At 43.0% G+C, this 14369-nt stretch overlaps 1 protein-coding gene across 4 annotated transcripts in view; it reads left to right on the plus strand.

The window, feature by feature from the left end:
- The window catches only part of UNC13D (unc-13 homolog D), a 66921-nt gene that overhangs the window by 28268 nt on the left and 24284 nt on the right, over positions 1 to 14369 (plus strand). For all 4 annotated transcript variants that reach the window (XM_048487697.1, XM_048487698.1, XM_048487696.1 and 1 more), the window contains 10 exons: positions 322 to 511; positions 5417 to 5461; positions 6178 to 6246; positions 6701 to 6770; positions 7409 to 7513; positions 8481 to 8573; positions 9403 to 9506; positions 10171 to 10288; positions 11135 to 11259; positions 13972 to 14062. In XM_048487697.1, the coding sequence (XP_048343654.1) occupies positions 322 to 511; positions 5417 to 5461; positions 6178 to 6246; positions 6701 to 6770; positions 7409 to 7513; positions 8481 to 8573; positions 9403 to 9506; positions 10171 to 10288; positions 11135 to 11259; positions 13972 to 14062 (1010 nt within the window). The remainder of the gene's footprint in view (positions 1 to 321; positions 512 to 5416; positions 5462 to 6177; positions 6247 to 6700; positions 6771 to 7408; positions 7514 to 8480; positions 8574 to 9402; positions 9507 to 10170; positions 10289 to 11134; positions 11260 to 13971; positions 14063 to 14369) is intronic.

Below are 14369 nucleotides of genomic sequence, written 5' to 3' on the forward strand. Positions count from 1 at the left end.
CAGCTAGATTCCATTTTTCTGATCCAACTGTCATTTCTGGCACCTCATTATTTATTATCTTTGACAAAGTTGAGGACTCTCCATGAAGTGGGATGAGGCCAGACTCCTCTGACCTGCAATCTTGTTGGACTCGGGGGGTGGGGTGGGGAATGAGGCTTTCCTCCTCTAGCTTCTGACTTGTTCCATAGTAAGGTAGGTAGAACTGCAGTTTTGTGATCTGGATTGCATCAGAACATGACCTTTGTTTCTATTGCAAGCACTGGAACACCTGCTTGTGAAGTGAATATGTTTGTATTTCAACAACTACCTTTATGCTTTCAGGGTTCAGTGACCCATACTGCCTCCTAGGGATAGAAAATAAAAAGCAGGATTCTTCTAATGGTGGCGCCCAGCAGGAGAACAAAAAACGATCAAAGGCCGTGGTGAAGAATCTGATCCCTGAAGACCAAACCCACCGCACCCAAGTCATCTCTCAGACGTTAAACCCTGTGTGGAATGAAACCTTTATACTGTATGTCCCCTTCCCACATTTGTTTGTTGATGTATTTTTGTTGATGTATTTTCTAACTTTCAAGGACCTACAAGTAAGAACCATCGCTCTAAAATTGCCTTTCCTGTATGTATCAGTATTGTCATGGAAGCAGAGTAGCACTGGTTGGTCACTTACATGTGGTTGTTTGTCCCAGCTTGGATGCTACTGGAAAGTATCTCCATCTTGAGTTTATTTCTGAAGAGATTGCAGCAAAGCCAGGGTGGTTCCCACCTGGTCAGGAAATTCTACTGAAGCCCCTTTCTTTTTTCTGTTTTCTTTTTACCAGTAGCAAGAGGTGAGGTTCTAGATGAGGAGTCCCTAAGCGTGTAGGTTCTTCTGAAATGTAGCAATTGCTAGGATGGTGGGGAAGGATTCCATAGCTGAAGCTGAGGATATCTTAATCCTCCAATATCTTCTTTCTTCATCTCTTCTGGCTCCACTTTCACTTCTCATAGTAAGAATGTATCACTAACCTTCCCTTCTTCTGGTGGTAGACTTGCTGTTATGGCAATGTAGTTTCAACCAAACATATATTGTTAGTGAAGATAAAAGGAGCCAAGATGTGAGCTCAGGCACCCTTTAAACTGTGGCTATCATCCAGATTATGGACTACCACCACAGTCTCTCTTTCCTCCCATTGTCTTTTAGTATATCTTAAAGCCTCTTAGAGAAGTTACATGGGATAGGAGTTAACTTAAGGGGTTAAAGAGTAACAGAGAAAAGGAAGAATGTCTAAGGGGATGAAGGAAAAGGCTCAAAAGAGGATTTGAATAGGATGAATCATGGTAAAAAGAAGACAGTAATTTAAAAAGAGATGAAGAAAAAACATAGAAAGGTCTCAAGAAGAGGCCAATAAACTTCCAATTCTGCTCACCGTGATGGTGGTCTGTCTTTGGTGAGGAGAGAAGATGCCACTGCCTTATTTTCACCCAGAATGCAACTTCAGAGTCGAAGCAGGTCTGTAAAATCAAACAGATCTGCGAAGAGGAAAGTACTCGGCTCCAGCAGGGTGAGAAAAAGAGGTGAGAGTGTGATGAGAACATGTCAGTAGCCTCCCCCTTTTCTCTCATTGGAGCATGCCTAGCATCTCCTCAGCTGTGAGCTTCAAGACAGCAGTAAGCTGTCGAAGCCAAAATGATGTAGCAAATCTTATGAAAGTTCAAGAACGAAGGAAAAATGGGACGTCTTCCCAGATACCTATGCTCCAGTCAGCGAGACTTCTGCTAAACAAATGAGTATGCTGTGAATGTATGCCTGCTGAAAGACTGCGACATAGCTTTGGAGATGCCATCTTATGGCTGAAAGGCTGTAATTGAAGCTGTAAAACTGTCCTATACAGCCGTTCTTAAAGGGTGAATGGAAGAGTTATAAAGGCTTGAAGACGCGGAAAAAAGTTTATATTCTAGCCAACAAAAGAAAAGTTACCTTCCTGAACATTGAAATCTGGTAGAACATGGAAAAATGGTCTGAACAGAACAGAGTAGGTGGACCTACATGCACATCTGGTGGCAAATCTGCAAAATTAAACTTGTATAAAAAAACTTGTAAAATCATAAGTTGATAATGGTAGACACAAGAAGAAAGGGGACAGAGATATTGGAATCTCCAACCCCAGAACCACTACAAATAGTTGAGCTATTATGAATTGCTATGCAAAAGGATATGGCAGGGTTAAAGCAGAAAGTGGAACACAGAGACAAAGATATGAGAGAGATTGAAGACATAAAAAAGGAAATTAAAAGGATTAACCGCTGATATAAATAAAACTTTCAGAAGATGTTAAAATGACAGAAACAGGTGGAAGTGAACCAGAAACACATTGCCAAGAAGAGAGAATAATCTGGCTGAAGAGGAGCCCAAAAACAATATACTTTAAGAACCAGAGGTGTATTGGAAAACTATAGAGAATACCTTTTGAAGGAATTTATTGTGGAACTGGTAAAGTTCATACTTTTCAGGTTGCAGAAATTGAATCTAAATAGACAAAATTTACTGTGTAAGATCAGAAGCAGCCAAGGATAAAAAATCTACCACAGGACTGTGTGCTCTACCTGACATTAAGTTCACTGAAAGAAGATATCCTTCATATGTGTTTTAAAACGAAAGTGGCATACCAAGGTCAGAAGTTCATAATTATGAGAGAACTACCACATGAGATATTAGCAAAAAGGAAGGTTTACAAGTTTCTTATAGATGCACTAAAGAAGAAAAAGATACTATACAGGTAGCTTATGACGGAAAGATTAGGTTTTACCTTTAATGGAACTTATCGAAAGATCACAGATGTCCAAGAAGCAAGAAAATTCTTCAACAAGAAAAAAGAACTTTAGACAGTTCAGAAGCACTGTCTTCTTTCTTTTATTGTTTCATTAAGTAAATGCAAAGGGATACGATGGGATGGAGGGATAGTAAAGTGAAGAAGATGGGTAAAGAGGGAATAAAACAGATATAGATTTTAAAGAAAGAAAAGTATAGAAAAAATGGCTGGGAGTCTACAAAAAATAAAAAGTAGTTAATGATTGTTACTCATATTTTAAATGCATAAAATATATTAACGAGGTGTAGCTTAAAGGGAAAGAAGAATAACAGAAGTAGAGTAAGAGTAAGAGTACAAGGGATTTTTTAGTCTAGATCTGTTATGTAAAGGGTGAAGGCAAGATGGGAGACATGTAGGTTACTCTTTCTGTCTGTATTCTGTTTTTTCTTATCTACTTATGGTCAGTTTATGGGTTTTGGACTAAATTTTTCAGAAAACAAAGGTTGTCACTTGTACTTGTCATGTTTCTTTCTCTCTTTTTTTCCCTGGTTTTTTGTAGGGTGGCAGGTTTACCACCTTTGTAGTTTTGTAGAAACAAATAAAATAAATCATTATTTATAAAGAAGAAGAGACCAACAAGCATGCTGCAGGAAATCCATCTGCAAGTATCATGTTTGAAATTGCTGTTCTAGGGGAAGGGCCTCTATGAACAATAAAGCCCCTCCTGTGAAATGGAGGGCAGGCTAAGTTCAGCTACTGCTGGTACGTACATAACTCTTTAAGAGCAGCAGACTCTTAAGCAGGGGTGTGCCACCCACGGGGACATGTGGTGTCACATGTCCCCAGGCACATGCCATCTAATCAAGTGGGGAGGCACCTAGCCCTTGCTGCGCTCGCTAGCTCTGGGCGGTAGACCTGGGTGCTGGTGCCAGCTCCGGGCAGTAGACCTGGGCACCATCACCAACCTGGCGCTCCTCCATGATAACTCAGCATAACAACACCTGTTGGTTATTCAACCCCTGCTGCAAGGACATGTTCCTTTGCTGACTTTCTCTTTAGTGACTGCAACCTTGCCAAACGCTCTTCCAGAAGGAGTTAAGAAGGCCCCATCGCTTTTGCAGTTCCCTTACAGCTGTAAGATAGAACTTTTTAAAAAGGAAGTTTCCTGCTGGCTATTTTGATAGCTTGTTCTAAGCTTCCAAGCTTCTGTTGCGTTTTTGAAACAGGTCCCTGGGAGGAAGGCAAGTTTATGACTGTTTTCAACAATAAGGTGGCCGCAGTATGGATGCTGCAAAGGCTGCAAGCGTTGGCTGCCTCATTTCAGTCTGTTTTGGTGTTTGCCTGTGAGAATGGCTGCTGAAGAGAAGAGGACAGTGAATGTTTCTTAGTCTTTTACGGCTTCTGCTCAGAATTAGGATAGTGCGCAGGGGAATGCTTACCTTTATCTTTCCTGTGCATCCTCTCTTTCCTAGTGTTGCCAATAATCTGGTGAAAAAACATCCTGTCCCTTAACCGGGGGATTAATAGGATATTTGGCTCCATGCTATGTAAAGCGTCAACTGCTTATTTCCATATTTTAAGCCTCTATTAAAGGGATAGGACTTTTTCTGCAGGCTTGTTTACAACCCTGCTTCCTTGTTTACTTTTTAACCTAATATTTTAACCTAAATAAAAATCGTGTGTGTCTGTGTTTGTGTTATATGCTGCTGTTAAATTGCTTCTGACTTATGGCGATCTTGAGAATCAATATTGCCAAAGCATCCGTTTTAAGGTCTTGCAGACTGAAGATTGCTTCCTTTATTGAGCCAATCCATCTCATGTAGGGTCTTCCTCTTTTCCTGCTGCTTTCCATTTTCCCTAGGATTATTGTCTTTTCCAGTGAATCTAGTCTTCTAATAACTAAAGTAGGGCAGCTTCATTTTAGTTATTTTAGCTTCTAGGAAGAATTTGGGCATGATTTGATCCAAAACCCACTTATTGGCTGTCTGTGGTATTTCTAAAACTTCCATACAAGATCATGTTTCAAATGAATCAATTTTCTTTCCATCAGTTTTCTTCATTTCCCAACTTTCACAGACATATATACCCTGTTTCCCCGAATATAAGACATCCCCAGAAAATAAGACATACTAGAGGTTTTGCTAAAGTGTGAAATATAAGGCATCCCCCAAAACTAAGACACAGCAAAGTTTTTGTTTGGAAGCATGTCCGACGAACAGAACACAGAAAAATAAGACATCCCCTGAAAATAAGACATAGCGCATCTTTGGGAGCAAAAATTAATATAAGACACTTTCTTATTTTCGGGGAAACGCGGTAGTAATGGGGAATATCATAGTATGAATAATCTCCAGCAACACTTCCATACAGTTACGGATCTTTTCTTATTCCTTCAAGGCTGCCCTTACAACTCTCAATCTCCTTCTCATTTCTTCATTGCAGTCTCCTCTTTCATTGAGGATTGAGCCAAGGAATAGAAACTCTTTAACAGTTTCAGTTTTTTTCATTGTCACTGTTACACTTGTGTAATTCCTCAGTAGTTGTTACTTTTGTCATCTTGATGTTCAGCTGTAATCCTGCTTTGGCACTGCAGCTTATTAGTAATAGATTCAAACTGTGTCTTGCAGTGAGTTTAAAGATGTGGAGAATGCCAGGTTCCAGCTGGACATGTGGTAAGTATATTTGCATGTCATTCCACATAGATGTTTTGGACTGCTCTCTCCAAATGTAACTTACTCAGGCTGACCCAAAGGAGAGGGAGGGAAGGAGGGAAGGAAGGAAGGAAAGAAAAGAGGAGAACCCAGCATGGTGGAGCTGGAAGCTGCCTGTTCTTCTTCCCTTCCTCTTGCTCTGGGGTGGCCTGGAGCAGAAATAGGTGAGCAACCTGGGCCGTGGTGCTGGACCTGGGGGCATTGCCCAGGGCTGCTACTTTCATAGTTCTACCTAGTAGGCGGGTCACCTCTAGGCTGACTCTTTAACAAAGCAGAGTTTTAAACCTTCCATGCTTCTTTTCAAAGAACCCAGACTGCACTCATCAGTGTGTCTTAACCAATCTTTTTGCATAAAACAGCAAACTTTGCTGAGCAGAAAGATGTAAGGTACAGAATAGGTTTTTTGGCAGGTTCCTAAGATGGTGTTTGGTCACTGTACAATAGCAATAGGTATGTCAAGCAAGTTCATGATCGTTGTAACCTTTTCTTTCAGAGACCTGTATTGCAGGAATTAAACCTCAAAATAGCTCATGCATAGGACTTCTTTGTTTAACAGTTTTAGGATAACCTTACTGGGCTGTTCAGGCATTTCTCACTGGACAGTAGCCGAGAGACAACTTATCTTAAAGGGACAATGCCGTACACCCTCTTCCCACTTTTCTATTCCTTTCTCATAGGGACTTCGATGAAGTTGAATCTGTACGCCATAAACTGGGAGAACTAACAGATCTCCATGGCCTTAAGAGGTTTGTGCTAATATCTTGGTTTCCCCACCCCCATTTTGCAAACTACCCATAATTTAAAAGTGCTTGTTAAACTAATCAGGCAATTGAAGAACAAAATGCAGAATGCTTTCACGGCCGGATTCAACTGGTTCTGGAGGGTTTTCCGGGCTGTGTGGCCATGGTCTGGTGGATTTTGTTCCTAACATTTTGCCTGCATCTGTGGCTGGCATCTTCAGAGGTGTATCACAGAGGAAAGTCTGTTTCTCACAGAAATAGACTTCCTTATGTGATACACCTCTGAAGATGCCAGCCACAGATGCAGGTGAAACGTTAGGAACAAAATCCACCAGACCACGGCCACACAGCCCGGAAAACCCTCCAGAACCAAAATGCAGAATATTCTGTACTGCTTTGTAGAACAGCAGGTGTTTTTTTTTTTGCTCTATCCTCCTTGGTTTGCTTTTTTCTCCTCCAGGTTTTTAAAGGATGCTCGGAAGGACAAAGGGCAACATGACTTTCTGGGAAATGTGGTTCTTCGTGTGAAGGTGAGGAAGCAAATGGTGAACACTATGAGAGAACTGGGCTGATGGGTAAAAATGGGTGACACCCAAAGTAAATGTCTTTCTCAGTTCTCAGGCATGAATTGTAACTTCATTGGCAGCTGGTGTTTGTGATACCTTCTCCTTGAGGCAATCCAAGGACCAGTAGTTACCTCAACTGCACAGTTACTTAGGAGTGGCAAAAGGCCAGTAGTATTTGTTTGCAAGTAAGAAATTAAAACATTCTAAAGCTTCCATATGACTGGCTGTCATGCCAACAAGTAACGGTCAATAGAAATTTTACCTTATCTATTAGCCCCCATAAGACTGGGAATGGAGGAATATAAGCTCTTATACCACTTGTATGCAGGGTCAGTAAAATTACTGTTTAATATAGTGTGATCTTGAGATCTGTATCTGGAAAATAAATTAACAATAATTGACTGTGGTTCAGGTTAAAAGCTACAGCCTCTGTAATGCTTACAAATTTAAACGCGCACTTTAAAACTTTCACTGATCAGTCATTTAATTGCATTAAAACCATGTTATTTGAGGAGAATTGTTATGAAATATTATCTGTCTGTTCTGTCAGAACTTTCTTTTTTCTTTCTGTGAATTTTTAACATATTTTCTTGTTCCTACAGGACCTGCATTGCAGAGAAGACGGTTGGCACAATCTGGAGCCTCGCACAGAAACATACCCCAACAGAGGACAGTGCCACCTGCAGTTCCTCATGATTCACAAGAAGGTAAACGCAAGGGGTCCACTAATTTGAGGAACTGCTCTGTATGTTGCAGCATGTGGAAGATAGTAGGGGTGTGCAAAAAAAAAAGAAAACCTTGGAAAATTTGGATTTGGATATATTGTGCCTGAAAATTTTGGGATTCTTGAATATTTCCAAATTTCCATGCCAGTGTGGAATTGGGGGGAAACCCTCCAAAATGGCTTCTTTGTAGCCCTTAGAGAATCTTTCTGGGGATCTGAAGGGGCTGTTGTTAAGGTAGAAGCACCATATTTTTAGCATAGTTTTGTAAAGATTGGGTCAGGGGGTCCAATTTTATGGGTGCCTCTTTGGGTAAAAAGGAAATTGTAAGGAACAGTTAGAAGGGTTAAATCTCTGAAAAAGGCTTGTGGTTACTCAAGTCCTCTAAACTTGATGCTCAGTTAGATTTTATACTGCAAGCCAAAAAAGTCTAAGAGGTCACCCCCATGGCTAATGGGTAAGATGAAGGAAACTATTAGAGAAAAAAGACTTTCTTCAGAAACTGGAAGTATTTTTTAAAGGAGGCAAACAAAAGCAAACACAAACTTGCTCAAATAAAATGCAAACAATTAGAGATGCAAAAAAAAGGATTTTGAAGGACACATTGCTAAATATATCAAGACCAACAATTAATTTTTTAAAAAAGTACATTAAAAGCACAAAATCAGCTAAGGAAGCAGTTAGGCTGACAGTGGAAATAAAGGAACATTAAGTTGAGAAGCTTAATTAATTCTTCTCATCTGTCTTCACAGTTGAAGGTATAGGGCACATACCTTTTCTTAAACTGTTGTTTTGTGAGAAGAGAATGAGGAGCTGGGAAGAATTGTGGTCACTAGGCAGAAAGTTTTAGAACATACAGACAAACTGCAAACTGCAAAAGTTGTTGGTCACTCATGGACTCTCTCCACATTTAAGAGCTTTATAAATCCCTGGCTTTATTTCCTTTTTTTAGAGGATGACCACAGCCAGTAGGACACAGCCAAGCTACACAGTCCATCGGAATCTTCTTCAGCAGATGGTTTCTTATGAGATTCTTCAGCATCAGGTAAATGGAACAAGGGACAAAAATAGTCAAGGATAGATACTGAGGCAAAGACTGTGGCAGTCCGGAATAGATTCATCTTCTCAATAAATTTGGTCATCTGGTCTTTTCTTCTCTATGCCAGCTCGTACACCTCTTCCACTCAGGTACAGTTGCAGCTTCTTAGTTTTCATGTGGGGGTGACCCTGAGAAACTCACAGCAAACTGTTGAGCTACAGACTGACTGTTTAGTAGCTCTAACAATAGAAGTGCATCCATGGGTAGGTTTGAGCAGTTGTGCAGCATGTAGACAAGAAACAGTAGCACATATCCAGCCCTGGGCTGCAGTAACCATTCTCTAGCAGAATGAACCTTCCTTCAATTTAAGTGGCTCTTCCATTACAGGAAAAACCATTTAAGTTGGCCAAATCATCTTAGTTGGAGAAAAGCTTCAAACTTTGCTCAGTGGAGTGGTAGAATACATTCTGTTAAATGTGGTGGAAGTGGAAATGAGCTCCTGTGCCTTTTAAACATCAGAAAGTATGGACCTGGTGCGCTCAGATGCAACAGTCATGATGCCCAACTGTTGTAAGACAAGATTTTAGAGGTATGATGGTGAAATTTGATCAGTATAAACGATGTTCTTGGTCATGTCTTGCCACAGGGCAGAGGGCTGGACTTAGTGATACTCCTATCTCTTTCATCCTTACAGTCCTATGAATTATCCTAGAGATATCCAGAGCCAAATCAGAACTGGCAGTGAGGAAAAAGTACTAAGTAATGGATCTGCTGCAGTCTCATTCTTTTCTACCTGACCAAAGTACAGGAGGAATGTTTTTTCTGTTCTTCACAGGCTGGCAGCACTTCCTGGGACGGAGAGCTGAGCAAACATGCCAGTACAATCTTATATCTACATGCATCTCAGAAAGACCTTTCTAATTTCCATCAGGATATGGCGTGAGTATTCCCTGCACTCCTCTGTTCAAGACAGTAGCATCTCCATAAATCTGACATGAATGTTTCTTCTAGAAAGGGAGTCATTTTCTGTTCCCAGCTCTGCTCCTCTGTTCTCTGATGTTTAAGAAATATTATGGTTCTTCCCTATTTCATCAAGATGCTGGGAAATAAATCTGCAGATATACCATATGGTTGAGGGATGGTGATGGTGCAGCCACTTGATTTAGATGTCTCTACTGATATTTTTTCACCAGACTAGAAATCTGTTTATGAGTTTGATGTTTATTCTTGGCTCGTAATCACATATTGCATGCAGAATGTGATTCACTCTGTGGAACTTCTTATAATTTAGATTATAATTCCCAACGTGTGTAGTATCTGTCTCTTCTTCTGTCCCTTACTCCACACTTCAACCAATTCCAGCTTCTGGAGAGTTATTGCTAAGAGAAATTAAGAAAACTGAGGCCTGATAAGTACCATATGTACATCTTCTGATTGTAGAAATTGGGAGTTCTTCATTGGATTAATTTTAATCCCTCCAACTCTCAGTGGATATTGCCGCCTCCTTCTGGTTTTGTGGATAAATCCCACCCACCCACCCCCCACAACAGTATTCATCATTATTTCATTGCTTGGTGTGATTCTTTCCTCGTCTTTGATGCAGGACGTGGCTGGCTTACAGCAAACTCTACCTGATCCTGGAATTCAACAGCAACTGCCTACTGCACCAGATTACCAGCATAGAGTACCAGTGGATACAAGGGCGACTAAAACCTGAACAGGTTAGAACCAGAGGTGGGATCCAGCAGGTTCTCACAGGTTCTCGAGAGTAGGTTACTAATTATTTGTGTGTGCCGAGAGGGGGTTACTAATTGGTGATTTTGCCACATGATTTTTGCCTTAGTTACACCCCTCCTCTCAGCAGTAGCGCGCAGAACTTGAAGCAATCTAGCAGGAGGTGCACCGGCGTGCGTGGCAGCCTGCGCCTGTGTGCATTCGTTTCCCGCCCACGGACTGGCGCAGCGGCTGCGTCCTTGCCACAGCCCCGCCCAGGAATGCCCCACCCCCGGAATGCCCGGCCACACCCCCGTCATGCCCCACCCAGCCCCATTGGCGCTACGCCACAGTTTGAATCCCACCACCATGGGAACTTGTTACTAAAATTTTTGGATCCCACCACTGGTTAGAACCAGTCCATACAGATAGAAGCATACCCAGTCCAAACAGAGTCAGCCTCAGAAACAATAAAGATTTATGTACAAGGGAATTCTACTGAAGTCTCACTACGTATTCATTTAGCAACACTGACACAGATTTGATAGCAATGCCTGTTCACAAATTCAGTTCCTGAATGTTTGCCTTTTACTGCTGAAATGTCTTGCCTCCTATTACTGAAACATTTATCTTTGTACTGCAGTAATGGAGACCTGTATTGCCTATCTTTGCCTCTATAAGTGACAGGAAGCCACATTTCAAATACTTTTTCTTCCTGACCATAACCCTTGCCCTGCTCAGACAACTGAAAGGGCCCTTGTGAAGAACCTGGGGGATTTTTGCTGTCAAGAGACGCTGAACACTGCAGTATCTCTTACACTAATGCTGATGTGTCTTCTTGCTGCTCTGTTCAGAAAGCAGAATTGGCTGACTCTTTCCAGTCCCTGCTGGCCTACGGGATCTCTCTCCTCCAGAGATACCGGATCGTCTTTCCGCTCTCTACTGCAAACTCTACACAGAGGCTACAATCACTGCTCAGGTTTGCTGTCTGAATGGTTCCCTGTAAATGAAGCTGTGTGCACTCTGTGCTGGGAAACCCCTTATGTTCTTTGCTAAGAGAAACTGAATTTGGTGGTCTGTATCAGTGGTCCATAAATAAGCACATGTCAGTTTGCTGAATTATTAAGTTTTTACTAGTCACTGGTTAGGACAAGTGATATGAGGAAGTGAAGGCTTCCCTTACAGTCACTGGCAGTCTTATTCATTTGTCTTACTCTTTTCAAAACTGATCCTCATGATGGAAATGTGCACAAGTCTTTGGCCTTTGGAACTTCATATAGGGATGTCTTCCAGCATTTTTTTTCAGTCTGGATTGAAACTTTTGCCCCCCTCCAAACAGGAGAACTTCCTAGAAAATTGAGTACATCTTCACATGACATGAGATATTATCCCAGGATATATTCTATTGTAGCAAGTTATCTAACCCTTGAGGTACTGGTTCAAAAAATCAGTCCTGGATTATCCCCATGCTAATGAGCATGGGGGTATCTACAAGAGGGATATGGGTGTGTGTGTGTCAATTGACCCCGGACACCACCCAGTAGATCTTGTGAAGGGCGCAAAAGCTGTGCCTGCCTCGTTCCGGGGGGGTGGGCGGGTGGGCAGCAGGCCCGCAGATTGCCAAGTTGCCGGGACTTGGCCTTCTGGCCTGGATGCCCCTGGAACGAGGCAGGCGCAGCCTCTGCTCCGATGGAGGTGGGGGGTGGCAGCAGGTGGCACTGGGTCCCGGGGACTCGGGTAAGTGGGACATAGGGGGGGCGCCAGAGCAGGTGTTGCCCTGAGAGCCATTTTCCTCTGGTATGCCTCTACTAATGAGAGAATGCTGGGTTTGTTCCAGCAGGGTGAAAACTTGACAATGGAAGCTTTCACCAATGGGTCGCTCCCCACTTACCTCTTCATGTGCAACTCCGCAGCGTCCCCGCGCCGAAAAGCCTCCGCGGCTTATGATCACGGAGACTATTTGCTCCCCACTCATTTGCCATTAAGGAGCTAACGCGGGCAGCCAAGAACAGGAGTTTCGTGGGAATAGAGGCAATGAAGCGTTTTCATTGGCTGGCACAGGTGTGCGTCATGGAGGGAGGGCGGGCCTCCATTTTCATTGTAGCTGGGGCAGAATTAGTTTTGATAGGCTCCCGGATGTCTGCCCGTCGTCGAAATAAACAGGAAGCTTTTGAAGCATTTGTTTGAGGCGTCTGCACATGCTGGCGATCCCAGCATAAAAAATAAAGTGAAAAATCAGTTCTTGCGCGCCACCGCGACTACTTTTCGTCTGGTCTGGTCTGCAGCACCCTGGCTGTGTGGTCGCCAAACTAAATTCTGGCACAGATTTGCAGCAATAAACCTTGAACAAAGGGAACAATATAGATCCGCGTCGTTGTGCACCGTCTCAAGCGTCTTCATGTAGCTTCATTCTGCGCTTGCTGGCGGTGGCGCCCTCCCCAAACAAAATGGAGGATTCTTTCCCCTGATTGGCGGGGAAAGCTCTAAGCTAGCGAATCAACGGCGTCATCTTCGGGTTCCCCACCACCCCACCACCCAGCATGAAAGCGAGTTTAGAAAAAATATTGCTGTTTTTTTGAAGAGCAGATTTGGCGCCAGGGAGGAGGAAAGTGGCAATTTCTCTGCGCCAATACTTGCCAGTGGGCAGCTGAGAGGGATGTGGGAGCGTCCTGGCTCCCAGCGTCTGAGCAAGGAGAAACCCATGACTAATGGTGAGTGGGGGCGACCACATGGTCAGCTTCCCACTTACCTCTTCATGTGTAACTCAAGAGCGCCCTCATACCGAAAAGCCTCCCGGCTTATGATCACGGAGACTATTTGCCCCACTCCATTTTACACATTAAGGAGAGCTAAACGCGAAGTACAAGAACAGGAGTTTCATGGAATAGAGGTACGAAGTTGCCATTGGTTGGCACAGGTGTGTTGCCATGGGAGGGAGGGCGGCCTCCATTTTCATTACACCAGGTTTTGATAGGCTCCGGATGTCTGCATCGCCATCAGAAATGGAAGCTTTGAAGCATTTGTTTGAGACGCCTGTACATGCTGACGCCAGCATGTAAATAAAGTGAAAATCTCGCTCTGCCGCCACCGACTACCTGGCCTGGTTTCAGTCTCGCACCTCGCTGTGTGGAATTCGAACCAAATTCATGTGAATTGCAGCAGCCAAACCAACAAAGGGAACAATATCGTCACGGGCCACGCTGTGCACACGCCTCAACGCCTTCATGTGGCTTCATTCTGCGACTGGACGGTGACGCCTCCTCCCCAAACAAAATGGGAGGATTCTTTCCGATTGGCCGGAAAGCTTCCATGCCCCAGCCAATCAACCGGCCATCTCCGGTTCCCTCATCATTTCACCACCTCGCCAAGCTGGGCTTCAAACAAGCTTTCGCTTGCTTTTGAAGAGCAGATTTGACGCCACAGGGAGTGGTGAAGAGTGGGTAATTTCTGCGAGCTAACGAGTGGACGCTGGGGATGTGGGGAACGTCCTGGCTCCCCGCGTCTGAACAAGAGAAAACCCCGCGGCTAATGGTGAGTGGGGAGCGACCCATTATTTCAAACTTTACCAGTTGAATCTCTGTCACAGCACTATAAAAAACTCAGAAGCCCAGGCAAAAGAGAAGTGGCTGACTTATTTTGTGTGAAAGGGATCTTCAATACATTATTTTAACAATAGCTTTTGTTTTTGCAGGCTCTTGGTACAAATTTGTAAAATGAAAGCCTTCAGAGAACTTTGTACCATGAACCCTGACCTTCCACAAATGGTGACTGAGGCACTCAAGGTACACAGCTGGGAAGAGTGGTCATCTTTCCTCTTCCAAACTAATCACAGATGCTGGGCCTTGGATTGCCCTTTCCTGCTACTATGAATAAATGTGTGGGGTACCTTTTCTTCTGTGGAGAATGTTGTATTTCATAGGAATGATCAAACAATCTGGTTTTAATCCTAGCCTTCTTTCTGTATCCTATAATACCATTGAATACCTAGCCTGATGTACCTTCTAATATTTATTCAAATGGAATTGGAGTTTGACCATTCTCCTCAAAAGGTCTTTAAATGTGTTTTAAAGCATACCGAATGCTGCCTTG

This window comes from Sphaerodactylus townsendi, linkage group LG03 (assembly GCF_021028975.2).
Source record: "Sphaerodactylus townsendi isolate TG3544 linkage group LG03, MPM_Stown_v2.3, whole genome shotgun sequence".
NCBI classification, from domain to species: Eukaryota; Metazoa; Chordata; class Lepidosauria; order Squamata; family Sphaerodactylidae; genus Sphaerodactylus; species Sphaerodactylus townsendi.